Source organism: Mustela nigripes, chromosome 7, assembly GCF_022355385.1.
Source record: "Mustela nigripes isolate SB6536 chromosome 7, MUSNIG.SB6536, whole genome shotgun sequence".
In the NCBI taxonomy this organism is placed as follows: domain Eukaryota; kingdom Metazoa; phylum Chordata; class Mammalia; order Carnivora; family Mustelidae; genus Mustela; species Mustela nigripes.
This window is the reverse complement of record NC_081563.1, coordinates 34,973,350-34,999,253: the sequence shown is the minus strand read 5'-3', so window position 1 is coordinate 34,999,253 and position 25,904 is coordinate 34,973,350. Positions and strand designations below refer to the sequence as shown.

The window sequence follows — 25,904 nt, the reverse complement described above, 5'->3', positions numbered from 1 at the left end:
TGGCTGCCTCCTCCCCCTCCACAGCCAGCAAGAGCAATTCTCCCATGGGCTCCCCACTTCAGGGCAGCCCCCTCAACTCCTCCATCTGGGGGGCCATTGCGAAAGCTTCCCAGAATGCACCAGGCCAAAACTGAGACCGGAAGCGCCCCCCTCTTCCCAATCCCCCTAGGCGTACTGGGAATCCAGAGCCTGCCCAGCTTTCTCCCCAGACCAGGGTGAACTTCATGTCCTTCTGCCTTCTCCTGTGGCCCCCAGGAGCTCCCCCTTCTTCCCTGTCTCTCTTCCTGCTGGCCCTCTGGCATGAGGGTGGCCCTGAGTTGTGTGCAGGGAGGGTGGGACGGATTGGGTTTGGGATGGAATGCCAGGATTTGGCATTTAGGCTCTGGACCAAGAGTCCTCGGGTCCTCGTGGGCAACCCCTGATTGTACAGGCTTTTACGAGCAAGCAGCAATTCATAAGAAAACCATCTCCTTGGGAGGACTTCCTTGGGACATAAACTGCAGACTGATGCCAGTTCTGCCCTATCTCCATGTCAACATGGACAGAATGTACAACGGCATCCAAACCAGAATCCTAGATGCCCGCACCGAGCCTCAGCCAGTTACGTCGTCCCTCCGACGGGCAGAGAGGGCCGCAGGGTGACCCCATGTCTAGGGCACAGATGGCTCCTCTTTCTAGGGCTTGCCTTGATCTAGAGAGGTATTGCTGTGCACATTTTACAGATAAGGAAACTGAGGTTACTGAGGTTAGGTAACTCGACCAAGGTCACATATTTAGAAAGTGGTGGAACTTTTCAAAATACTAAGTTGGGGAAATGCTCACCGTTTGTAGAGAAATTTTCGATAAGGCATCAGGACACGGGTTTCCAGTTAACCCTCAGTTACCCAGAAAAATCAATTCCCCAGAATGTCCCTACATGTGCCTATGGGTTGTGCCTGCACGCACTTGGGTATCATGATTAACAGAGCTCTTGATAAACGGGCCAGACTACAGTGGGGGAAAACGTACAGAAACCAGCAACTGTATTCTCTGAATTCAGTGGTATGCTTTGAAGAGACCCCCAGATAAAAGGTAGCAAAACATAATCCTTTCAGAGCAACGGCAGGGAAACAGGGAGAAGCTTCCACCACCATTCGAGGTGCATCCATCTGGGTCCCCTGTTCGGCCCCTGACTCTCACAAGCAGCTGACCCAGTGTTGGCCAGCCACCACCTCCCGGTTGTTGCTGGGATGCTGGAGGAAGAGCAGGAGCCTGGCGGGCACAGAGAGTGCTCAACCACCAATCTGCGGTGTGGCCTTGATGGTAGCTTTCCCTCTCCAGAGCTTTGTTTCCCCGGCCATAAAATCAGGAGACTGCAAAATTTTTATGGAAAGGGCCAGATAGTGAATATTTTAGGCTTAAGGTCTATCACATATGCTTTTGGGCTTTTTTTAATGTTTGTTTTTGTTTTAGTTTCTTAAAAAATTTTTGAGTAATCTCTCTACCCAACATGGGGCTTGAACTGACGACCCTGAGATCAAGAGTCTCACACTCTTCTGACTGAGCAGGCCAGGCTCCTCATATATTCTTTCGTTCTTTTTTTTTTTTTTTTTTAAAGATTTTATTTATTTACTTGAGAGAGAGACAGTGAGAGAGAGCATGAACAAGGAGAAGGTCAGAGAGAGAAGCAGACTCCCCATGGAGCTGGGAGCCTGATGCGGGACTCGATCCCAGGACTCCAGGATCATGACCTGAGCCGAAGGCAGTCGTCCAACCAACTGAGCCACCCAGGCGTCCCTCGTTCTTTTTTTTAAACAATACTTTAACAATGTAAAACCGTATAAAAATGGAACCAGGTGGAGAAGCTTCCGAGAATGTACCACAATAAGGCAGAACCACCTCTGCTCCCCTTCCTAACCTCAAGTTCTCATTCAGCTCCTTAAAATGGAGAGTCTCCCACCTTTATCCCAGGAGCCATGGTCTCCCTTCAGCCCTCAGGATTAATAGTCATCTCCCCATCCCGATCTAAACCATTTATAATATGGACATACTTCAATGTCACTATTAGCTGTTGCTCCAAGCCCCTAGAGTGGGACCTACCGTGGGGCCATTTTGGTGCCTTCCCCCCTGTTCCCTTTCTCCTTCCCCTCCCTGCAATTTAGTAACACAGCAAGCTAATATGCGTGTTCTGATAGGTCAGCAGCTGTGACAGCCCCGCCCACTAGCCCTGCTGGGCAAGGGGTATATGTGTGTCTCTGCCTCTGTGTCTTCCTCAGATGCCCAGCCTACCCTGCATTCCCTGACCTTGGCCTTGTCCTGTGCTTGTCCTTAGTCTTGTCCTTGTGTCCTTGGTATGCATCCACGAGGCCCTCTACGCCGCTGCCGTCTGGCGTCTGGCATCTATAGGACCGTGGGCATGAGCGCAGCTGTGTTCCTGGCCCTGCCGGAGAGCTCACGGTGATCCTGCTTACAGGGCGAATTTTGTGCTGAGGTGGTGAGCTGAGCCAAGGCGGGCAGGGCAACAGGGCCAGGCCAGGTGTTCTGGGGGCTCAGGAGGATGAACCATCAGCATCTCCTTTCCACACCTGTCCTAAGGTCAGAATGAACTTGAGTCCAGCAGGGTCCCGGAGCCAGAGACTTTCTGTGCGTGCAGAGGCTGGGGAATTGAGTGGGGGTCTGGAAGTAATCAGAATCCACAGGCTGGATGAGGGGGGTCCGTAGGACTCACTTGTTCCCCTGACCCTGGCAGTCCAGCCTGAAAAGAAATGATTAACTACTCCATATAGATCAATATTTCTTTCCTGGATAAGGGTAGTTCAAAAAAACCTCGTTAACTTGGGCCTCACTGTGTGTGCTAGGATGCTGGTCAGAGGGGCCTGGGGTCAGGGGCCTGAGCTGAGGGGCCTGGAAGTGACCTTGAGGGGAGGGGGTCAGTGTCAGGGATGCTGAAGCTACGTGAGGGGTCCTTTTGAGTTGGTTTGAAGCTGGTCTCTACCGTGGGAAGCCAGGCCTGTTGGAAGAGAGGGTAGAGGCCCCAGGAGTGTCAGTATGAGACTTTCAAGAAAAGTTATGAAGAGCTTCACACCTCTGTCCCCAGGAGGGTGTACAGGACCTTGAAAGCTGGTGGAGAGGGAACAGCAGAGGGAAGGGAAGGTGCAAACACAAAGAGACATGAGGGGCTTGTTGAATGACTTGAGAAGGGCAGGCCCGGGGCAGGGCCTACTGGGGTAAGAAGACAAGTTTTCCTTCAGAACACCCCAATCCTCTGGGCCACCAGGAGGATCACTGACCGCCCTGGACGCCCCGCAGAGCCAGGGGACAGCCCTTTCTGCCTGGAGCCCTTCCTGGCCCCTTTTCTGGGGGAAAAAAACAGAACTATGTGGGAACAAGGGGCTTTCAGCAAGGCCCGAGGGGCCCGCGATGCTCAGGCCCAGGAGCTCCCTGCCTGGCAGTAATTTGGGCTCGAGAGAAATATTGGCGGCCTTGGCTAACCGAATTATTCTTTCGGTTTGAACCAGCTCCCCCCTTTTGACTCAGATCCGGCCGGGAATCCTGAGCCTGGGATCCCCTAGGCGGCGCCCCCTCCCCGCTCCCTCCGCCCCCCGCCGCGCCCGGCCCCGCCCGGCCGCGCCCCCTCCGGCGGCCCCTCCTCCGCTGGGCGCCCTCGGGGGCTCTGGACAACCCGGGGCTCGAGCCTAGTTCGCCGAGCACGTGCTTAAGGCACCAAAATAGAAAAAGAAAATGCTTGGAAAGAATTTGATATTTCCAAACGAGCATCGAAATCGCCTTACGGGAAAAGTCAGTCTTGTGGGACTTCTTGACACTCATTTAACCGTTCAGAGTTGTTTTTATTGCAAGTTACGCCAGGGGGTGGGCACAGTGATCTTTTTCAGGGTTTAGCCTCTACCCCCGCCCCTCCATCCCCAGGGCCCTCGGGCCTCCGGGCCCCTCCAGCGGCACCCCGTGTCAAATCCCTGGGGCCACAGGGCCGCCCAGCTGTTATTTTGCAGAATTTCTCTCTCGCGGCTGCCCACCAGCAGTTCTGCTTATCACTCCTGCCACTGACTCACAAGGGGAGGAGGGGATTTCTGAGCAGTTGCAAAACTTAACCAGAATATTAGGGGTTTCATGCAGCCCTTGTTTATTTATTTTTTTAAAAAGCCCCCAAAGCCAACAAAATATGACACACAGGAGCAGGAGGGAAGGTGGGGTGGACAGGGGCCTTCCAAGACTGAATGGCCTATATGCTCATTATAGCTGGACCTGGGATCCAGGTTTCCTGTTTCCCTTCCCGGAGCCCTGGCTCATGCCGGGCCTTCTGCTTTGCTCTGGACTGTGGAGAAGAGTTGGCTTATGTGGAGAGCTTCCTCCTGCCACGCACAGTTCTAAGCCCTTTACAAGAAATAGCTTGGGGGTCCCTGGGTGGCTCAGCTGCCTTCGGCTCGGGTCATGGTCCCAGGGTCCTGGGATAGAGCCCCATGTCAGGTTCCCTGCTTGACCGGAAGCCTGCTTCTTCCTCTCCCACTCCCTCTGCTTGTGTTCCCTCACTCACTGTGTCTCTGTCAAATAAAGAAATTAAAAAAAGAAAAAAGAAAAGAAAGGAAAGAGAAATAGCTTGTCTGGTGCATGTAATCGCACTAGGAGGTATAAGAGCTATTAGTACGCCATCCCCATTTTACAGATGTGGAAACTGAGCATGAAGGACTTCACTGACTTGGGGCACTTGTCTTAGGGAGAAAGATGCTCATTGCTTTCCCCACTCCACTGAGGCACAGCCGCTCAGCCACGGCAGGTCTGGGAGAATGAGTGAGGCTACTGGGAGCCTGGAACCCCCCTGCCACAGAGACCAGTGGGTCAGGGGCTTGGGGATACTGAGATCCTGAAGGGATGGAGGATGTGTTGCTTTGAATGGCATCCAGGGCCCCATATCCTGCTCACCACCACCAAGGGGCCACTGGGAAGGGAGGCCCAGGGTTGGGGGCTCTGATCCTAGCTGCCAGCCTGGGGCCAGAGGGATGGAGCAGCCACCAGACCTGCACGGTTACCCAGCCTTGAAACTCCAAGAAAAAGGGAACATGTATGACCTCAAGGCTGAAATATAGAATATCCTGCCCTTAAAAATTGGGAAGTGCTGGGGTGCCTGGCTGGCTTGGTCGGTAGAGCATGGGACTCTTGATCTCAGGGTTGTGAGTTCGAGCCCCACGTCAGTGTAGAGATTAGTTTAAAAAAAAAAATTAGGAAGTGCTGCCCTAGAGAAGGCCTAGAGGGTATGTGGTAGGGTGGTGGGGGAAGGCAGTGGGAGGAGGTGGAAATGGATATCCTGCCTTTTTTTTTTTTTAAAAAGATTTTATTTATTTATTTGACAGAGAGAGATCACAAGTAGATGGAGAGGCAGGCGGGGGGTGGGGGGGAGCAGGCTCCCTGCTGAGTAGAGAGCCCTATGTGGGACTCGATCCCAGGACCCTGAGACCATGACCTGAGCCGAAGGCAGTGGCTTTAACCCACTGAGCCACCCAGGCGCCTGATATCCTGCCCTTTCTCTCCCTCTCTTCCCCTCCGTCATCGCCCTTCTATGGATCTTCATTGCGCACTGCAGGACAGAGAAGGCAGCTGCAACAGCAAAACCCTGCAGGCCAGCTCCACGGCTGAAGAACCCGAGGCACAGATGGGCAGCTAGGGAGAGGCAGGAGGTCTGGACAATCATCTGCCCCCTTTAGGGCGTCCGGGAAGGCCAGCATGGTGTTTCAGACGTGGGGAAGGAAGCCTCGGGGGCCGTGATCTCTCTAGTGAGTTGCGGTGGAGTGTGTATACATTTGTGTTTCTGTGTGTGAGCTATGGGTTCTCTCATGCAGGATGTGTGTGCAAATGCCCAGGTGTGTGGACACAGGGTTATACTCGTGCTCCCGGGCATGCAGAAGTGGAAAAGATGCACAGTGTGTATGGGGAGAATGTGAGTTTTGGGTTCGTGGAGTGGGAAGGAAGGAGGACCTGAGACAGGCAGGACCATTTGGACCTGGATTCTCCTTGGGTTCTCCCGGCCAGGCACTGTTTCAGACATTGTTGGGATGTCAGGAAGGGAGGGCAGGCCGCGCCTGGGGCAGTCTCAGGATGCATACTACTGAGATGATGACCTCTGAGGCCTGGCCTTCAAGCATGGGATGGAGTGTGGGGAAAGGTCCAGGGAGAGTGGGAAGCTTCTAAGGGATGTTGAGTTCTTGGAGCCAATGGGTCCCAGACGACTCCAAGCCTGGAAGCTTTCGTTTTTATGTTAGCGTTCATTGGGGGAGCAGGAATTAAGGCAGCCTGCTCCACCCCAAAGCCTAGGCTCGGAGAATTGAAGGGGTTAATGGAGCCTATTCGGGTTGGAGAGGAATCGTATACCTTACCGATAATTCCTCTTGGCATCTTGGCATCCTGGCTAGACCCTAAGACCTCACCAGAGACTTCAAGACTTTGAAGCTATTACCTGAAAACTTAGAAAACCTGATCAGGTTGGGCGGTGGGGGGGTGTCTCAGGGCCCAGCCCAGATTTCCCCTGGGGGACACACAGGGAAAGATGCCTGTTGTGCTAAGAGGTAGGGGGGATGGTGGTGGAGGATGTGTGGTTATTTATTTAATTCTTTACTTTCTTCCACAGATGGAGAATTCGCCCAGTCAGAGGCTGTTTGCCTGTTAATACCACAATAGCAGAATGGTCATTTGTTGAAGGCCTGTATGACTTCTAACCTCACATTAACCTTGATGGGCGGGGGAGATGGCTAAACCCTGTGTTACACGTGGGGAAATTGAAAATTAGAGACGGTGAGTAACTCCTGAGAGCTTACCAGCAAGCAAGGCTCACAGAGGACTGGAAAGCAGACTGCCTGGGCCACAGAGCCTGGGCGGTTCCTATTCTAGTACCCGGGGCTGGGAGTGAGGGCAGCCTCTTGGGAACTTGTGAACTTGTGAACCTGTGTATGCTTTCCACTTGTCCTTTCGTTTAATTAATTAATTAATTAATTAATTTTAAAAGTGCCTAACTTATTGCCAAGAGTGAAAGTGTGTAAGGACCTTAGAGCTGGGCCTGACCTGCCTCAAACCTCAGTGGCTCTGAGTTTCAGTTACTCTATGCCGCCTTGGGTGACCAGGGCAGGAAGCCAGTGGGAAGTCTCTGGGACCCAGCGGCCTTACCTAGTGAGGATCCAGAGCCCGAAGACACCTGTGTCTGGTTCACAGCTGGGACTTAACTCCTGTGATTGGCCCTGGAGATGGCTCAGACAATAGCTTCCATGAGATTGGAGACCCTTCCCCTCGCCCGCCCCTTTTCCTCTCTCCGTGTCCCCAGGCCAGTCCCCAACCCTTGATTCCAACAGTAGACCTGCAACTGCCGAGATATGGATTCTAAATCCAGGAGGAAGTGGGGGACAGTGAAGAAAAGAGTATCCTAGCCACCACCCCCCACCCCGTGTAGTCACCCCACCATTCACCTTGCAGGCCTGCTCCCCCACCCCCGCCCCCCGAGGGACTTGGATTCTTCCAACAGGGGGCAGCCCCAAACCTTCCCCGAAGCACTTACCAATTCGGAAACCGAGGCCTGGCGGGGCGCTCCCCACCCCCCCATCTCCCACCCGCACGCCCCTCACTAGCTGGCCACCCGCCAGAGCCCAGGGTCCAGCTGTCAGGACCCTGGCATCCAGTCCCCGCCCCCGGGCAGGGCCAAGCCTCAGAGGAGCGCCAGCCGCGCCCCCTCCTGGCTGCGCTCCCGGCCGGGCCTCTGGAGCCTGCCTCTCCCCCTCTGATGTAAACTGATATTTTAATTCTCTTACAAGGAATGGTGTTTAGAGAAATGACTTAACCGGATTACTCATCGTCTATAATGACTTGGCCTGGCTCCGAGGCTATTCCTAGACATGACGCTTGAGGCTTTGATTCTTTCTCTCTTTTCTTTTGCTACTTTTTTTTTTTTTTTTAATACCAAGAAATTACAGCCTTGTGCCCGCGGCGGCCCCGCCCCTACACGCCCCTCGCACGGCATCCTGGGAGACGTAGTTCTCTCTCCCGCAGCTCGCCGCTCCGCGCCCCTGGCTTCCCTTATCTCTGCTAAGTAGAAGCCAGCGGCGGGGTCCGGCTTGGGAACTTGTCTATGATAAGGAACCTTAGAGCAGAAACCCCTGTTGTGCGGTGATTGGGAAAGTCACTTAACCTGTACATGTCTTGGTTTACTCCTCTGTCAAATGGGAGACAGTCATACATCACAGGGTTGAAGGGACAGTGGGATTTTATTCTTAAGAGGCCGCACAGGCCCCACATTTCAAGAAGTCTGTCCTGTGCCTACGTATTGACCTCCAGTCTACTTACCACTTTGTATTGCAAAGTGACACCGAGAACCCGGCTTTAGTTATTCCCATCCCTGGGGCTTAATAGGGTCCTGGCACACAGTCGGCTTTTCCTTAATCCTTACTGTTTGCTGACGAGCCTCTGAACTTGTCCAGCACAAACTCTCTGCTCTTTAACGCCCTCGGCTATAATATGGAGATAAATACAGTGTCCGCATCACAGGGAAAATGACATCATTGAGGTAAGATGTTTGGCATAATGTCTCATAAACACTAGTCCAAAGCATTGCCCCTTCCGAGTGCCAGGCTGTGGCTCAGAAGCTGTGTGAAGAAGGGATGGCTAACTCCCTGGAGGTTGACAAGGGTACATCTTCTGATCCAAAGGATCAGGGCTTTGTTCTACTTGTGGTTATGGCCTCAGTGTCTAGCCCAGTGCTGGTAAGGAGTCGGACCAACTGTTGGATGAGTGAGTAAATCAAAGACTACCACTGATTTCCACAGGAGGAAGCTAAGGTTCCAACAGGTCAAGTGACTTGCCCAAGGCCACATAGCGGCTGTCTATGGAGGTATCCAAACCCCCATTTTTTCTCTTTGTCGTTCCCCTCCCTCCCAACACAAGGGAATCGGCTTTCACCCTTCAGGCTCAGGAAGGGCAGGCAGAATCTCACGTTTCCACCCTGCGAGGCCCTTGGTGGGGTGGAGGAGCTCCCGGTCCAGGGCTGGCCCCACAAAGGAAGTTGTTCCCGATCCAGCTGAAGGGCAGGGCTAAGGGGTGGGGGTGCAGTGGGGAGTCAGAGGGAACAAGCAGCTGGATATGGACATGGCTCCCTGGGTGGACAGAGCTGGGGAAGCTGGTTTTCACGTGCCCTGGGGGAAAGTGGCCAAAACTCTTCCGGCTGGAAGTTGGGCCCTTGGCAATCTTAATCTTGGCTCTATCCCTGTCCCAGCACCACACCTCCTCACTCCCTCACCCCCAGCAGGTCCCCAAAGGCTGAAAGCTATTCTTGGCTTTTTCTAAAAGAGGCATTTGAAGGCATGAGCCAATTTTTTCCATTCCTGAGCTTGGGTATCATCTATTTCGGGCGTTTGTTGTTTTCCATGAGTTGCAATGCCACTGTGAAGCCGGCCTTTCCTGGACAGCTAGCACGAGGGAGCAAGGCAGGAGCAAGGCGGGGCCAGCAGTTAAAAATACTGTTAAAAATACTTCCCGCTTCATTTCATTTCTTCTTTGAAAACAAAGCCCTGGGGGCCTTTTGCAACTGCTGAGCCTGGGAACAGAGCTTCCCAGGGCAAGAACTGGCAGTGCGTTGTTTTCTGAGTGAGCTGAACGGGTTCATGTGAGTCCCAGAAGAAGCAACACTGGCATGCTGTGTGACCTTGTGCAACGCACTTAACATCTCTGGGCCTGGTGGCTTCCTCTCTAAAATGAGGCCAGGTGAACAGATCTTGAATGGGCCCTCCAGCTCAGAGAGCTCCAGGATGAGAAGAACCTTCAGGTTTTCTTCCAAGAACCGGGCCAGCAAAGGGTCCTGGGAGTTAGGAGTTAGAAGGCAGCTTTTAGCTTTAGCTCAGTCTCTGGGAACATTTTGTGGGCTTTGGGCCCTGAAAGTATTCTAAGGTGGTCCTAAATGTTCTCAGAGGACTCATGTAATCGAAAAAAGATTAGACACCATCAAAGAGGGAGTTAAATAAAGACACTCTGGTAGATTCACACCAAGGCATGCAGCCCAGGAGTTAGGCAGATCTGTGTTCTGACATGGAGACATCTCCAAAGTCTATTGTTGGACAAAAAAGCAAGACTGGAACAGTTAGAGTTGTATCATCTGTTTAAAAACATCTATAAAACAAAGCTAAATATTTTTCTACATCGTGGATACATATATTTATGAAAATGCATAGGGAAGATTCTGGAAGATTTTACCCAATTTGATAGTCCTTATCTCTGGGGCCAGGAGGGAAATGAGTTTTGGAGTGGTGTCAGAGAGGAGCGATTTGTTTGTAATGTTTTGCAGGAAGAATGCATTTATTAGTGGGTTTATTTGTTTGCTTGTGTGTTTTTATTGACACACAGAGAGACATCAAGACATTGAGGAGCTAGGTGACTTCTCTCAGGCTGTCCTGGGCTGGGAGCCTACAGTTAGAGCGTGCAGGGGGACAGGGGCTGTGGGTGGGACATGGAGGTGTGTGACATAGAGGCTTGAGCAATGGAAGTGTTTATGCTTTTAGGGAGGCAAATGGAGACGTTGTTCCTCTGCAAGATTTATTGGCCATTGTAAATTACATTCTATAGCAAACAGTTGCCTCGGGAGGCAATTAAATTTAGATCATATTGTTCTCAGGTTGGCAGAGGCAGGTGTTGACTTGCTGAGGCTTTGCACAACAGCCACTGTCTGTAAGAGTGTGGTCGGCTGCCTGGATGGCAGAATAACCCTATTCCTTGGTGGGACGAGCTGTTGATTTGTAAAGTAGTGAGTTTCTTGTCAGAGGGGGGTATCCAGTACAGGAGGGAGGATTTGCCTATGACTGTGACCCTGAGGGGAGCAGCCAGGTCTCTATCCCAACCTTAGACAAGCAATCCTTATGGAATGGGTGAAAGTGGGACTAAAAGGGCCATTCAGCTTCCTGATGGCATTGTACTGCCGTGTCAGCCACCCCCACCACAGCCTGGAGAGTTTGGAAACGGGGAAGTGGAGCACACTAGCACAGTCACCATGATAACAGTTGTTCCGGGCAGTCACTAAATATTGTTGATGATGCATTTGTTCCTAAATCTACGGGCACTGGCTCTTACAAACCACCCCATTATGAGGGAGATGAGAGCTTACAGTGTTGTCAGCTCTCAGATGACAGAGATCTTCCATCCCAGGGTCTAACCAACCTGCCGCCCTGGTCCGTTTATTTAGGATGACAGGTGGGCAGGAATGGACACAAAAAAGTTTGGTGTGCCTGGGTCACGAAGGTTGCTCAGCCATCTGAATTTCAAGTCTGCACCTCATTCCTGGATTCCAGGACTCAGTTCAAGCTCCTTGCGGACGTCTTGCTGGCCCATCACTTCCTCACTAGGGCTATGTCTTCTCCTTATGCTCTCTCCTCCTCAGGCTATAGTCCCTGATTCTGTTAATGGTGCTGCCAAGGAATGGCTGAGGGAGATGATTAAGGAGGTCTTTCTGGAGCCCCAGTGCCTGGATTTAGCTCAGGCTCTTCCACTTACCACTTGTATTACTTGAGCCAATTAACCTCCAAGGGCCTCAGTTTTATCATACAAAATGCGGACAGTGATGGCCGGAAATACCTAGAGTTGTTATATTAGAACTAATCAACAAAAAAATATGGTGAGTGCCAACTATGAGTTAGCAACAGGGTTCCAGTCCTAGCTAGTCAAATGTTGAGACCACAGCCTCTTTTTTCTTCAAATTGTGGTAAAATATACATAACATAAAGTTTACCATTGTAATCATTTTTTTTTTTAAAGATTTTATTTATTTATTTGACAGAGAGAAATCACAAGTAGATGGAGAGGCAGGCAGAGAGAGAGAGAGAGAGAGGGAAGCAGGCTCCCTGCCGGGCAGAGAGCCCGATGCGGGACTCGATCCCAGGACCCTGAGATCATGACCTGAGCCGAAGGCAGCGGCTTAACCCACTGAGCCACCCAGGCGCCCCCATTGTAATCATTTTTAAGTGTACATTTCAGTGGCCTTAAGTACATTCAGGCCACCATCCATTGCTACTTTTTCACCTTGTAAAACTGAAACTCTGTATTTATTAAACAACTCCCCATTCCTCTCTCCCCCCCCAGCCCACGGCAACCACCATTCTACTATTTGTCTCTATGAATTGTTCTTTAAGTGCCTCACATAAGTGAACTATAACAGCATCGGTCCTTTTGTGTCTGGCTTATTTCACTGAGCATAATGTCATCAAGGTTCTTCCATGTAGCACGTGTCAGAATTTGCTTCCTTTTCAAGACTGAATGATACTCCATTAATGGACATAACACAGTTCATCCATTCATCTGTTCACGTCCATGGTTGTTCCCACCTTTTGGCTGTTGTGAATGATGCTGTGAGATCTTGGGCTCTCCAAGGCGAGCCTCAATTTAGCTTGGCTAACTAACTCCTCCCTTTGGTGGAAACTGCCGCAGCAGGCTCAGCAGCTCCTCGGGTGCCCACCTCACCCTTGCCTCACCCTCTGCTCCCCAAGCAGGGGTCATGCCCCCTCATTGGAATGCTTTGTAGCTGCCAGTCTCTGTCCTTGCGACATCTATGGACATTGGCCACAGTGGGCAGGCTTCCGGGCCCCAGGTGTTTCTGGGACCCCACAGAACTTTGACCAAAGGACTCGCTAGTTTGGGCTAGCCTTGTTTAGCTAACACCAACCACCTCTACTTCCATGTTGGTCAGGGTGGGAGTTGGAAAATACCCATGACCCCGTTCAAGTCAAAGTCAGAAGCACTTTGCTCACCCCACTCAGCCCCAGTGCCCTACTGAAGAGCAAGGAGGAAATTTCCAAGACTAGTTTTGCCCCTTAAGGCACAGGCAGCAGTGATTCCCGGGTGTCCTGCCTCAGGCCCTGTAGCCAAAGAGCCTCCTTCAGATATCTGGGTCTCTGAGCCTGGGGAGACGGAAAGCGCACTACAACTCCCAGAGGACCCCGGGCTCGGGGGCGGCCCCCGCCCCCTCCCGGAGAAATTGGGCCCACCAACCGGAGCCCAGAGCAGGGCGGGGGCGGTGCCCGGGCGGGGCGGGGCGGGGCGGGACTGGGCAGCGGGGAGGCGGCAGGCTTGCGGCGCCGCGGGCCAGTTGCGCGGAGAGCGCGGGGTCGGAGAGCCGGTCGTGCCGAGGCCCTTGGGCGGGCGCCGACGGACCTCGCCGGGCCATGGGTAAGCGGCTCCGTGGCCTGTCCTGGGACGGGGCTGGCGGCCCCCTGGAGGGGGGCGAGATTGCCCTGCCAGATCCCTTTCAGGCCCTCGTGGCCGTCGGGGTCGCTAGAAGGGGCGAAGCGGGACTGGGGGGGTGGGGGGGAAGTGGACTCCCAGTCCAAGGCGCCGGCGACCTAGCCGGGCCTGGGGCGCCCGCGCCCTCCGCCCTGCGCGGGAGAGGGAGAGGCTGGGTGTCGGCGCACACTCTTCGAAAAAAGGAAAGACAAAAAGTTTTGGCGGCCAGGGGCTTCCCGGACGTTTATCTCGAAACTCTTTTCGTCGTCTTTTGGCTGAAATTTACCAAGTCCTGTACGGTTTTGTCATCCCACTTCCTGCTGTGGTTTCAATCTCGAGCTGGTCTCAGCTAATTTGTTGTGACAGGCTGTCCGCAGCAGTTTCTCTGCCTCCCAGCCCCCATGTGCCCCCCCTCCCCCGCCCGCCCCGTCACATCCCCGCGGTTCTCAGAACTCGCCGGCGCGGCCGAGAAGAGGCACCGGGGTCCCTGGGCGCGCGCTGGGCGCTTTCCACTGCGGCCGCCGTTTCCTGAAAGTGACTCTGCGCGGGTTTTGAAGAACTTGCTCAATGCACTTTGAAGAATCAACTGTTCCTCTTTCAGTAGAGGGGTGTTCTGATCCTTCGGCGGTTACCGGCTTCCCGCCCCCTACCCTTTCTCTTTCTCTTTTCTCTTCCCTTTTCTCTTTTCCTCTCCGTTCTCTCTTATTCTTGTCCCTGTCCATCTTCTTCTGCCCGCCGGCAGTAGCTTCCTCCTTTGCTGTCGTCTTCTTTCTTGCGTTTTTCTTCTCTTTCCTCCGGTCTCCAGATGGGACAGGGTGGCAGCCCCGGGAGCGATGGGGGCTGAGAGTTGAAGCTCAGGCTGCGAACGTGCGAGGAGAGATGTTTGCCTTCGCGCTCTGTCGGAGCTGCGGAGTGGCCGCGTCTCGGTCCTCCCACAGAGTGTCCCGGGGGCGCCCTCAAGCGGGGTTCAAGTCCCCCCAGCCCCAACGACGTTGAGCGGGGGCGGGTGGTGGAGCCTTCCAGGCGCCGGACTGCGAGGGCTCATGGTGCAGGTCTGGGCTCACTGCGCTGGCCAGGCCCAGGGGCCCTTTGTTTGCCGGGTGGTTAGCCAGCTGGGAGGAGTGTGCGGGGCCGAGGGGAGGCCAACAGGTGCTTCTCACCCCCTCCGAAGGACCACTATTAGGGGCGTCAGCATCTCTGCACCCAGATGCCTGCCCCGGCAAAGGAGGAATGGAAGGTAGTGGCTAGAGAGTCTGCTGTCCGCCCCCCACCCCCCCACCGAGTTCCAGACTCCACTGGAACCCTGCGCACCCACCTGGGGCTAGAACTCTGGAGTTGCAGAGGAGAGGTAGAAAGGACCTCAGAGGATCAGGCCCTCTTTCTTTGACATCCAGTCAGAGAAACTGAGGCTTAGAGTGAGGTCTGGAGAGGCAGTTCTCCAATACCTCTCCCCTCCCTCTTGCCTTCTTGTTACATGGTGGTAAACTGACCAGGTACTGCCCACACCCCCTGTTAGGCCCCTGGGGTCTCTGAGTGGGGGGTGGGGGGTGGAAAAGCAATAGGCCAGGGAGTGCCCCAGGCAGGAGTTAGGCAGCCTTCCTGCCATCCTGGCCCTGTCTCTACACTTGGGCCATGTCTTGGACAAGCCACAGAGCCTGGTTTCTCCATAGGTGGAATGGGAACACGAAATATAGTTCATGAGGACATAGGAAACCATCCTTAGGAGGAACTGTTACTATTATCAGCTACTTCCCAGGCCTGGAGAGGCGCGACAGTGAGGAGTCAGCCTAGTCCCGAATAGGGTCTTTAAGGACATACCAGAGCTGGCAAAAGGGGGACAGGCGTTCCAGTGGGGTCAGGAGTTGGTAGTCTTATATTTGGAGCCCTCATGTCCCCTATCTTTCTGTATTTCTCTCAAGACTATCATCTTGGCCCCTCTGCTCTCAAACCCTGTTTCCCCCAGGCAGGGGGAAACACTGAGGCAGAGCCGGGCAGAAGCTGTACCCTGTGCCTTCAGGGGTCCTGTGTCCAGCTCAGCTATCCTCAGTGCTGGCTGGAGCACAGCCCTTGGCTGCTCCTCCCTCCCAACACTGCCCACTGGTGAGAGCTCCGCACCGAGACTCCGCCAGGCAGCCGGCTTCTGGGCCATGGAGTGGACGGGCTGCCTCAAAGGCTGTCTTTGTTTTAGCTCCAGCTCAAACTAAGAGAAACTTAAGCCAACAACCTCGGGCGAGGTGGGGCGGTTTCTGCTGGTTGTTATTGAGACGCCTGTTACCATTATTGTCGTAATTGACGCAGTGCTCCCAGTGGGTGACTTTTCATGAAAGGAAGTGTTGCTTCCTTCCCATTACACCAAGGGTGAATGGGGCGGGGCAGGGCAGGCTGAGAGAGAGAGAGAGAGAGAGAGAGGCGAGAGAGAGAGAGAGAGAGAGAGAGAGAGATATGAAGGGGGAGGAGGAAAGTGGGGAGGATGAGAGAGAGAGGAGATATAGATGGTAGGTAGTGGGGTCTGGCACTAGGTCTCTGACAGACTCTATGGCCTTGAACTAGTCCTAGCCCAAGCCCCTCTCTACACCAGGAGCATCTGAGATCAAGTAGCTCATACTGCTCCCCTGCGGCTGTTTACGGAGCACCTGCTCCCAGCCCCACAGTGCTCTGGACAGTGACACACAGAGGGGAGTGAGCAGGACACGCAGACCTCCGATCTCCCCGTGGGGGGTGTGTACACACAGGGGGGAGGTCTGTGTACACAAGCACACACTTGGCTGTTGTTTGTGTGGGAAGCCTTGTTTCCCACTTTGTTCTGTTTAGAACATCAGATGCATGGGGGTCTGGCACACCCACGGTGCGGCCGGGGGAGTGGCAGCCCTGAAGCAGAGGCTGACTTGGTGGAAGGAGCCCCTCTCTGGAGTCAGAGTCCCCCTCGCTCCTTTCCCGCTCCTGCCTGATTTTAGCTTGTCAGTCGAGGCAGACTCTTTACAGCAGATTAGCAGGAGTGGTGAGACGGGAGATTGGGGACCCCCTGCTTCTGTTAAAAACCCTAGATCATAGGGTTGGGAGCCCTGGGACAGATTGCTCTGGTTCTGAATCCCAGCTTTGTCACCAGGAAGCTGCATGACCTCAGGCGAGTTATTGAACCTCGGGGATCCTTCTGTGTTGTATCTGTAAAAAGGGGAGATAGTATCCATTGGGTGGCTAGAGTCAGTGAAGCAATGTCCCAAAATGCCTAGTCCAGGGCCCACCAGGAGCACTGGTTGGAGTTGGTGGAGTGTATATAGTGCGGAGAGAGAAGTAGGGAATCCCTCGAGAACTAGCAGCCTTCAGGAAGCAGTCTCCTTGGACTTAGTGACTTAAACCAACCTCTTCGCTGCTGTGACTTTCGGACCTGGGAGTTTTATTATATGTGCTGCTGAAGCGAGCACTCAGACCTGGGGGTTAAGCTTGACTTCAACACAAGCAATGGAGTTAAACAGAAATCAGGTTCCCAATGCCAGAAGGGCCTTGGGCAATCCCCCTGCCCAGCACTGGGCCACCCCTACTCACTGCCCAGTGAGGCACTGGGTCACCAGGGGCCAGGGGCTCCTATCCTGGCCCAACCAGCAGCCCCCGTCCTCTTTCCAGCAGTGACAGGAGGGAACAGCGGTGGCTGTAGAGCGAAGTTCTACTGTAGGTTACCAAAGCTTTTCTCACGCTATTATCTAGCTGCCCAAAACCTGAGGAATAAGCTTAATGGGAAACACAGGGCCTTTAAGCAGGAATATCTGAGGACAGCAGGGGGAATCCTGAATCTGGGAGACCTGCGGTCCCAAAGATGCCACATCGGAAAGGTGTTACTTCTGTTCAAAGTGATTGCTAAATTTAAGTGCAATTCAACCAAAACCCCAGTGGTTTGTTTTCTTTCTTAAAGGAATGTGATAAAACTATCCTGAATTTCAGAAAAAAAATGATTTAAAAAGACTAATGGTGGGGGACTTGCCCTCTGGATAGTAAGCTGTTTTACAATTAAAAAAGTGTGCACCAGTGTTGGCATGCCACAGTAAATGAAACAGAACAGAGAAGTCCAGAAACAGTTTCAGATGTGTTCCTTCTCAGCCTTTAGGTTACGGGGAGAGTAGCATTTCAGATCGCTAAGGGAAGGGCATCACTCGGTCTGTATTGGGACCACCTAACCGTTGGGGGGAAATAGGATTAGATCCCGATCTCACACCTTATAGATCCCAGATGTGTTCAAAGTAAACATGAAATAATAATCACCATTATTGTCATTATTGCTTCCTGGATGGAAAAAGCCATGTCTGAATGGCAGTTCTTTGGCAAGCAGAGGTTTTCTTCTTGCAGAGTGGATCCATCCCTTTACAATGGGGCATCTGAGGCTTTGTGGTGAGAGAGGGACAGGAACTCAGTGGTTCCTGGCAGCAGCAGTCATTCAGGAGCAAATGGGACTCTCCTGCTTCTGCAGGCTGGATGTGGCTGGGAACCTAGGATTTCTGGTCCCCAAGCCCCTTCCTTCCCCTGCAGAGCTGGGAGAGCAGCCCAGCCCTGGACGGTGGGGGAGCTGGGAGCCTGGCAGGTAGACGGGGGACCCGTCTGTCACTTGTGGCAGGGGTCTCAGACTTAGTTTTCCTAGCAGACCCCTTTTCCAAATGAAGATTAGCAGGAACCCTGGTCTACACATGACTGGGGTAAGGAGGGTATAGGGGAGCCAGGCACAGGACAGAGGGCTTCCCAGAGAAAGAGGGGGCACTCCCTCAGCTAAGGCTATGCAGGTGGAGGCCCAGAAGGCCCTGCCAGGGTAGAGAGCATTGCTAGCTAGCCTGGTTGGGAGAGAAGGGAGGCTGAGTTCATTTGGGGACTCAGCTGGACACAAAGATAAAGAGAGCATTTCCCTTTGTGGCTCTAGGCAAGAGCTCTGGTCCTTTCCTGTCTGGGGTTAAACAGCTCAGATTGGTGACCTCCTTTCCAGGTAACCCGAGTGCCTGACTCCAGGAGGTTTCCCTCAGTGTGGCCCAGCCAGAGCTCACCAACTTGAACCAGGCAGAAGGGACAGAGGTCCTTGGGCCCCGTGGCTCTCAAACAGGTTCGCCCTTTGAGATCCTCAGGGAGCCTTAAACTCTGATGCTCCTCGCAGAACCTTAAATCAGACTGGGGCGGGGGAGTAGGGGAACACATTCATCAGAGTCTCAAAGCGCTCCCTCGTGATTCTAATGGGCCCTGGTCCTACCACCTTAGTCTTCGGTGGTTGAGGGCAGCGACTTGCCAGGGGTCCGGAGCAAGTGTGCAGGCAGGCTCCAGGGAGAAGCCGCAGTAACACCACAGGGAGGGACTCAGGATGGAGAGAGTCCTTTGATGCCGAGAAGCTGGACCAGCAAGAAAGAAGGCAGAGAGGCTGTGAAAACAGGCAGAGGGGGTGGGGGAGCAGGGAGAAGAGCTGGTGGAAGCCGATCCGCCACTGACACGGGAGACTTCACCAATTGGAGGACAGTGAGCAAAGGACTCAAGGTATTCTCTCCCATTTCACAGAAGGGAAGACTGAGGCACAGTCACCCAAGAACGCAGTAGGAAAGGGATCAGCCTGCTGGGCGGGGGTGGAGGGGGTTCAGTTGTTAACACCCTGTTATTTTGGGATATTGATCATGTCTCGATTGATCAGAAGCCAGCCTGAGAGGAAGGCCGATGGTCTTTCTTTTTGACAAGCCTTGGCGTGGGTTTCTCCCCCAGGCTTATTCGGACTCTTCATCAAGGCTCCGCAGATCCTGGTGGTAACGACAGCAGCCACAGTGGTGGCCAGGCCACTTGGCTTGGTGCTCAGAGAGACCTCGTTTTGAGCCCGGGTCTCCTCGGGAGCCAGGCAACTTGGCCTCTCTGGCTTCAGAAGAAGAGAATAGACGTGCAAGAGCCAGGGATCGACACGGCATGAGTGAAGTGTCACCCGTCTGTTCTGGCCACGTGGGTCACACGGGTCTGGGTTTATTGTTAGGAGATTCTCTCTCTAGGACCAGAGGGGACTGTCACAGGTGCCCAGCAGGAGGGATTTCCTGAGTCGGAGCAAACCCAGAGAATGGGACAGCTCACACTAGGCTAACAAAAAGGAAAGGCAGTTAGAAGGAAAGAAAGGGCTTTCCTTTCCTTTCTGGGCTCCTAAGTGCAGGTGCCCTGTGGCCTGTCAGCGGGCCTGAGGCCGGTTCCAGCATTCCAGGGTTTTCTGGAAGTTTCTGCAGCTATCAGCTCATGGCTGCCCTTAGTAACATCCAGCCCCACCCCGGTGCAAGTTGTTATGAGACTCGCACCCGCTCCGTGAAACCTGGCACCCACTGTGCGGGGTGAGGGGTGCTCACTGAACCTTCAGAAAGTCTGACATGTGGTGGGCAGTGGGTCCCGGTGGCTGCAAATCGCCACAAGGGTCACGAGAAGCAGGAGCGCTGTGCCTGGCTGGGGGCTGAGGAAGGCTGCCCAGAGGAAGTGGCTTGTTGGGTGAGACCTGGAGGGTTACCAGACCCTTGCAGGTGAGAGGAGCAAGTGTCCTAATTAGGGGCACTTAGGACTCTGCAGGTGTGTGTGAAAAGGTCCGATGTTTCATAAGCAGGAGCTTCTAGTCTTCTGATTCCTCCTGGAGGATCCAGCACCCGCTGTGGTGCTTCTGGACTCCCGAATGTGGGAGCCTCAGCAACTTCCCAGTTCGCCCAAGGGGCTGTGGAAACTCTGCCTGAATGTGGGGCAGCTTTTGAGACAGGATTTCCCTGAGTGCCGCAGCCCCAACCTTACCCTCCTCTGACTTGCCTCCGGGGTCTTTCCTTCAAAGGTATGGGGGGCTGGCTGGAACAGAGGAGGGAACAGCCACAGGCGTGGGGCCCAGTTGGGGGTAAGCCCTGCAGAGAGGAGGGAGAGCAACGTGGGCCACCAGGGTGACCCCGTAGGTGCGTGCGGAGAGCCAGCCTGCGTGCAGTCAGGGCCCGGGGGGCAGAGGACACATGGCTTCCCACCTGCCGAGTTCGGTGGGGGTGGGAGGACCTGCCGTCTCTCCTGGAGGACCGCTCCTCACTGCCTGCTCTTCAGCCTCTGCCTCAAGTGCTCTCTCCCCCTCCCCCTCTGCTTGTCTCCTTGCAGCACCTCCTATCAAAGGGAAAAAGAAACAGTCAGAGGAGGGTGAATCCCTTGACCCATCTGTGTCCCCTCAACCCCATGGTGAGCAGAGCAGGAGCCAGAGCCCCGTCCATCTGGAGGTGAGTTGGGGGGGTGACCCCTGGGGAGTCTCTTCCCTGCCCTCTCCCTCCCCTGTGCACAGCCTCCCAGGTGAACCTGGGGACTCCCCAGGCTCTCAGGAGGTTGTATTCCCAACCCTTCAGCCGGCAGAGCCAGGAGCAGGGCCCAGCCCTGCGGTTTCCAGCCTCCATCAGGAGCTGTGGGAGCTGGGAGCCAGGGACACTGGACCCGCCTGTCACCTGTGGCAGGGGTTTCACTTAGTTGTCCTGGCAGAACCCTCTTAGCAAGTGATGTGCCCAGAACCCTGATGAATAAAGCAGATAAAAGCACTGTTTTAGGACAAACCACATGTACACCCATGCCTCCTCCAAGTTCACAGCGTGGAGATCAAAGTCACTCAGTGAGACCACTGAGGCTGTTTTGGTGAGTGTGGTCTGAGAGGGAGCCGCGGGGGACGTTGTGGAGCGCTGGCCTCAGCACCCACTCCTTCGGGCCGTTTGCTCTGGTGGCACAGTCTGGAGTGAAAATCCTGGTCCATATGGAAGAGTAGTTGGACACGGTAACAGCTCTCAACAGCTTGCGTGGAAGAGCGGATTCACGGGAAGAGTGGCCGCGAGAGGGCCTTCCTTCTGAGGCCTGCACCAGACCAGCCCTTGGGGTCCCCAGTACGTTACAGTTTCTTAGGTGATGCGTGAGTTCGTGAGCTGTTTGTTATCAGGGGTCAGAAACACTGCCGTGGTGCTTGAGTATCTTGGGCACGCACAGCTCTCTGGACTGTTTCCCGCCCAGATGATTTACCTGCTTCTGGTGTTTGGGGCGTCCCCATCCAGGACCTGGGAGCTGTCTGTTCTCCAAGCCCCGAACCCAAGCTCAACCGTACCCTTCTGCCCTGAGCCACCAACAAGTGAAAAGCCTCAGCAGAAATTGTCCCTCTGGAAGCAGAAACCGAAAGTCTGGTGCACCTGACAGAGGGCCGTCAGGAACCCAGGACAGGGCTTCGCCAGCAGACCAGCAGCTCAGAGAGGCAGGCCGCCACAGCAAAGGCTCAGTGGACACAGGACCCTGCAGTGCCAGAAAACACCAGGCAGTTCATTCCTCTGGCTTTGACCATAGGGGTCCCCAGGAGCCTGCCACCAGGAGCTCACAGTCTGGTAGAGGAGCCGAGATGCAAACAGATCAAATCTAGAGCACGACAGAGAAGTGGTCTGTGCCTAGAGAGCCTGGAAAAGCTGCAGGGCTGCTCCTGTGGCCGTCTCTGGAGCCAGGCCCCTGTGGACTGTGACCCGGGGTCCTGGGCACTAACAGCTGACAGATGCACCTTTCTGATGCTAGAAACAGGCGCTCTAGCCGCTGCTTCCTCCTGCAGGAGCCTGGGTTGGGGGCCACACCACTCCTTCCTCCCCAGCAGCCGGTGGTTCCGCCTGTCCCCAGCCACCCACCAACTGGGGGCTCATCCCAATGCCTCCTGTTCTTTCCAGGACTCCCCCGAGGCAGGCGGGGAGCGGGAGGAGGACCAGGAGCGGGAGGAGGAGCAGGCCTTCCTGGTCAGCCTCTACAAGTTCATGAAGGAGCGACACACGCCCATCGAGAGGGTGCCCCATCTCGGCTTCAAGCAGAGTGCGTCCCTGGGGTGCAGGCAGGGAGGGGGAGCCCGGTAGGGGATCCCATCCAGGCAGGGTGTCGGGCAGGCACCCCCACTCTGGGCAGCCCCGGGTGATGCCAGCCCACAGGGGTCGCACACAGAAAGGGCGCCCCCCTCCAGGAGCAGGGCTGCAGCGGGTGGGGCCGGATTTCTGTCCTCACCGGACACCGGGCCCCCAGCACTCAGGGCCTGGCCAGCCATCCATTGCATTGACCCTGTCTGGGCGTGTGCTGGTTCTGTGCCCACCTGACAGGTCCAGGGGAATGGGCCGCTGGCTACCCCTTCCTCCCATGGAGACTGATGGGGCCCTGCCCTCTCTCTTCTCCAGTTAACCTGTGGAAAATCTACAAAGCAGTGGAGAAGCTGGGGGCCTATGAGATGGTAAGGAGGGTACCTCTGAGTCCTCAGCATGTGGCATCCTGCACCCTGTCCCCCCTGGACCCTGTGGGGACCCGAGGAGGAAGAGCCTGGTCTGGGGACAGAGCTGTCCTCACGGCCAGATAGGAGGAAGAGGCAGGGCCCCAAACCCTGCCCCTTCCGCAGCTGTCCCGCATGCTGTGGGGAAGAGGGCCTACCTTGTCTTGGTACTTTGCTGCTCAAAGCAAGTTTTCCTGTCTTCCCATCTGTTCTGTCTTCCTCGTGCAAGCTCCCACCCGCCCCCCGCCCCCCCACCCCGCCCCCAGTGCCGGGAAAGCTGCTTGGCTGGCAGTCAGATGGCGGGCCCTAGGGGGCAGAACTGGCTAGCGGCCAGGGGAGCCCCACCACCCCACCGCCGCTGCTGGAGAAGCAGCTGCAAAACTGCAGTCCTTGCCCCCATCCCTGCCAAGCGGGGGTCTGGAGCTGCCAGGACATCCCACTGCCAGGGGAGTGTGTGCCGGTCGTGGCCTCATGTGGTGCCCTTGCAGGTGACGGGCCGCCGCCTCTGGAAGAACGTGTACGACGAGCTGGGGGGCAGCCCGGGCAGCACGAGCGCGGCCACGTGCACACGCCGCCACTACGAGAGGTACGGCTGGCTGGAGACCCCGGCGGTGACCTTGGCTGGCACCATGGAGCGGGGCACAGCTGCGGCAGGGCGAGGAGTGGGGTGTGGTGTGGACACACCACGGACCGCCTGAGCAGTGTGCGCTGTGCTCATCCCAGCCCAGATGAGGAAGAGCATGGGCCCCAGGGGCGGGCAGGAGTGTTGACGGTGCGGGGAAGCCAGGGGGCCTAGACAGTGGGGCGGTGTGGCATGGGCCGGCCTCCTGGTGGACACGCTGTCCTTCTCAGGCTGGTGCTCCCATATGTGCGGCATCTGAAGGGGGAGGACGACAAGCCGCTGCCCCCTTCCAAGCCCAGGAAGCAGTACAAGATGGCCAAGGAGCCCCGGGGCGATGACGGGGCCCCTGAGAAGCTGAAGAAGGCCAAGGAGGAGAAACGGTTGGACCAGGTAAGCTCTGAGCCTGCCTCGGGCCACCAGCGGACCCTGGGCCTCACCATCCCTGCCCACACCATGGCTGCAGAGCTCCCTCCCCAGGAAACCCAGAACCTGCTCTGAAGGCAGATCTGTGGGGGGCCATGTCCGGTCTGAACTCCAGTCTGCACCTCGGTCACCAGGCCCTGTGTCCTGATATCAGGCTCTGTCTGTTCAGAGGACAAAATACCTTTGGGAAACTTCTCACAAAGGTGCTGGAAGGGCGAACAGAGGCTCTTGGGTATGCCCCTAGCTGCCATGGGGTCCCCAGGTCACGATACTTGGCCTCACACCTAACCCTGAGACATGGCCTTTTCTCCTTCTAGATGGTGCCTGGAAAGACAAAAACCGATGCCGCCCCTGACCTGGCACAGCTTCCTAGCCAGGAACCCCCCAGGGAGGGCCCAGAACAGCCAGGCCCAGCCCTGGGGCCCTCTTTACCATTCACGGGTGCCAGCGGCTGCCCTGAGGCCTACAAGCGGCTCCTGTCCAGCTTCTACTGCAAAGGAACACATGGCATCATGTCACCACTGGCCAAAAAGAAACTCCTGGCCCAGGTGAGCAAGGCAGAGGCCTTGCAGTGCCAGGAGGAGGGCTGTCGCCATGGGGCCGGCAGCCCTAACAGGGACCCCCAGGCCTCCGCAGCTGGTCTCCTCTCGGAAAGCCCACAGCGCCCAGGAAAGCCAGCTGAGAACTCCAGGCACCGGCTGAGCCCTCAGGAGGGATTACAGGCCCCTGGTGGCAGCCTCAGGGAGGAGGCTCCGGCAGGTCCCCACCTGCCAGCCCCCGTCTTCACTGGCTGTTTCCATGCGTACCCCACTGAGGTGCTGAAGCCTGTCAGCCAGCACCCTCGGGACTTCTTCCCCAGTTTTAAAGATGGGGTCCTCTTGGGGCCTCCTGGCAAAGAGGAGGGCCTGGCGGTCAAGGAGTCCCAGCTGGTGTGGGGCGGGGACGCCAACCGCCCATCCGCATTCCAGAAAGGCAGCTCTAGGAAGGGCAGCCCCTACCCCAAGCCCAAAGCCTGCTGGGTGTCCCCCATGGCTAAGGTACCTGCTGAGAGCCCTGCTCCCCTCTCTGCCTTCCCTAGCAGCACCAGCCTGAGCAACAAGCGTAGCCTGGAAGAAGAGGGGTTTGCCCCTGGTGGCAAAAAACTGCGGGCCGTGTCTCCCTTTCTTAAGGAGATGGATGCCAAGGAGTGTGGGGCCAAATCCGTGGGGTCTGGCTTGGCTGTATCCTGCCTGCTGGGCCCCAGCCTGGGGCCTGCCCTTCCTGAGGCCTATAGGGGCAGCATGCTGCGTTGCCCGCTGAACTTTGCCAGCACCCCGGACCACTTAAAGGGCCAGGCCACACTCCCCTTCAGCCCCTTGGTCATCCCTGCCTTTCCGGCCCACTGCCTGACCACGACAGCGCCCTCACCCATGGCCACGGGTCTGATGCACTTTCCCCCAGCGTCCTTCGACAGCGCCTTCCGCCACAGACTTTGCCCGGCCTCGTCTGCATGGCACGTGCCTCCTGCCACAACCTACGCGGCACCCCACTTCTTCCATCTCAACACCAAGCTTTAAGTCGGAGGCCACAGTGCTGCACTGTGCTGTGCAGGGTCTGAAGGGGCCTGAGCCAGGGAGGCACTGCCCGGGGTCTGGGCTGGAGCCTAGTCCCCGGGAGAGCTGGGCTGTGCCCAATGCAGGAACGCACCCCTGTCTAGGGAGCCCGGCACCAAAGGGGAGGCCGTGGGAACCCCGGGTTTGTCTCAAGGAAGCAGCCCGAGCATGGGGTCCCGGTTGTTGGACGGGACTTGGGAGAAGACGGTGCCCAGCTGGCCGCTCCCGGTGAGGTCCCCAGAGTGGAAGCCAGGAAGGTGCTGCAGGGCTGAGGAGGGGGGAGCAGCTTGAGGTATCCAGGCTGCCATGGAAAAGCCAATAAAAGACCAGCGTGAATCTACCCGGTCTGAGGTGTGCATGGTGCCGCCCTTCCCAGGGGCAGGGGGGCTGGGGCCCGCTCATGGCTGGGGGAGCCGAGAGAGAGACCTTCTAGCATCCACTCGGGTCTGAAATGCTCCCACCCGCAGGACCCAAAGCAGAACTCAGCCTCCTGTTCACACTTCAGCAGGCGGTGATGTTTGTCCTGTGCCTTCTATCCGCTTTCCCAGGAGTCTCCGGACAGCCGCCTGTTATCTGCCTCATTGTAGGTGGGGATCTAAGTTCAGAGAGGGCTGGCCACTTGCCTCATTCCTTCAGCAGGGAAGCGACAGAGCAGAGTTAGGTGCTTGGGTGTGACTTCACTAGTCCGAGCTAAGCCAAGGACCCCGAACAGAACAGTAGGATGAGTCCCACAGCTGTTAGTCCCCCGGGGACCGAGGGTGTGAGCAGGGAACCTGAACTG

General features: G+C 55.7%; 1 protein-coding gene and 1 pseudogene across 3 annotated transcripts; one reads left to right on the top strand and one right to left on the bottom strand.

Annotated features, from left to right (window-relative positions):
- Nucleotides 1-13,171, bottom strand: part of LOC132022320 (glucose-6-phosphate 1-dehydrogenase X-like) — a 34,264-nt pseudogene extending 21,093 nt beyond the window's left edge.
- On the top strand, nt 13,058-25,463 carry ARID5A (AT-rich interaction domain 5A). Of its 3 annotated transcripts, XM_059405544.1 has the most exons (7): nt 13,058-13,173; nt 20,332-20,447; nt 21,906-22,044; nt 22,398-22,450; nt 22,975-23,072; nt 23,339-23,498; nt 23,849-25,463. In XM_059405544.1, the coding sequence occupies exons 1-7, from the start codon at nt 13,170-13,172 to the stop codon at nt 25,085-25,087; spliced, it is 1,809 nt and encodes a 602-aa protein (XP_059261527.1). In that variant the 5' UTR covers nt 13,058-13,169; the 3' UTR covers nt 25,088-25,463. The 3 variants fall into 3 exon arrangements, with proteins under 3 accessions (XP_059261527.1, XP_059261525.1, XP_059261526.1); XM_059405542.1 differs by lacking the exons at nt 21,906-22,044; nt 22,398-22,450 and having other exon boundaries at nt 13,089-13,173; XM_059405543.1 differs by lacking the exons at nt 13,058-13,173; nt 21,906-22,044 and having other exon boundaries at nt 20,357-20,447.
- Nucleotides 25,464-25,904: the final 441 nt, after the last annotated feature.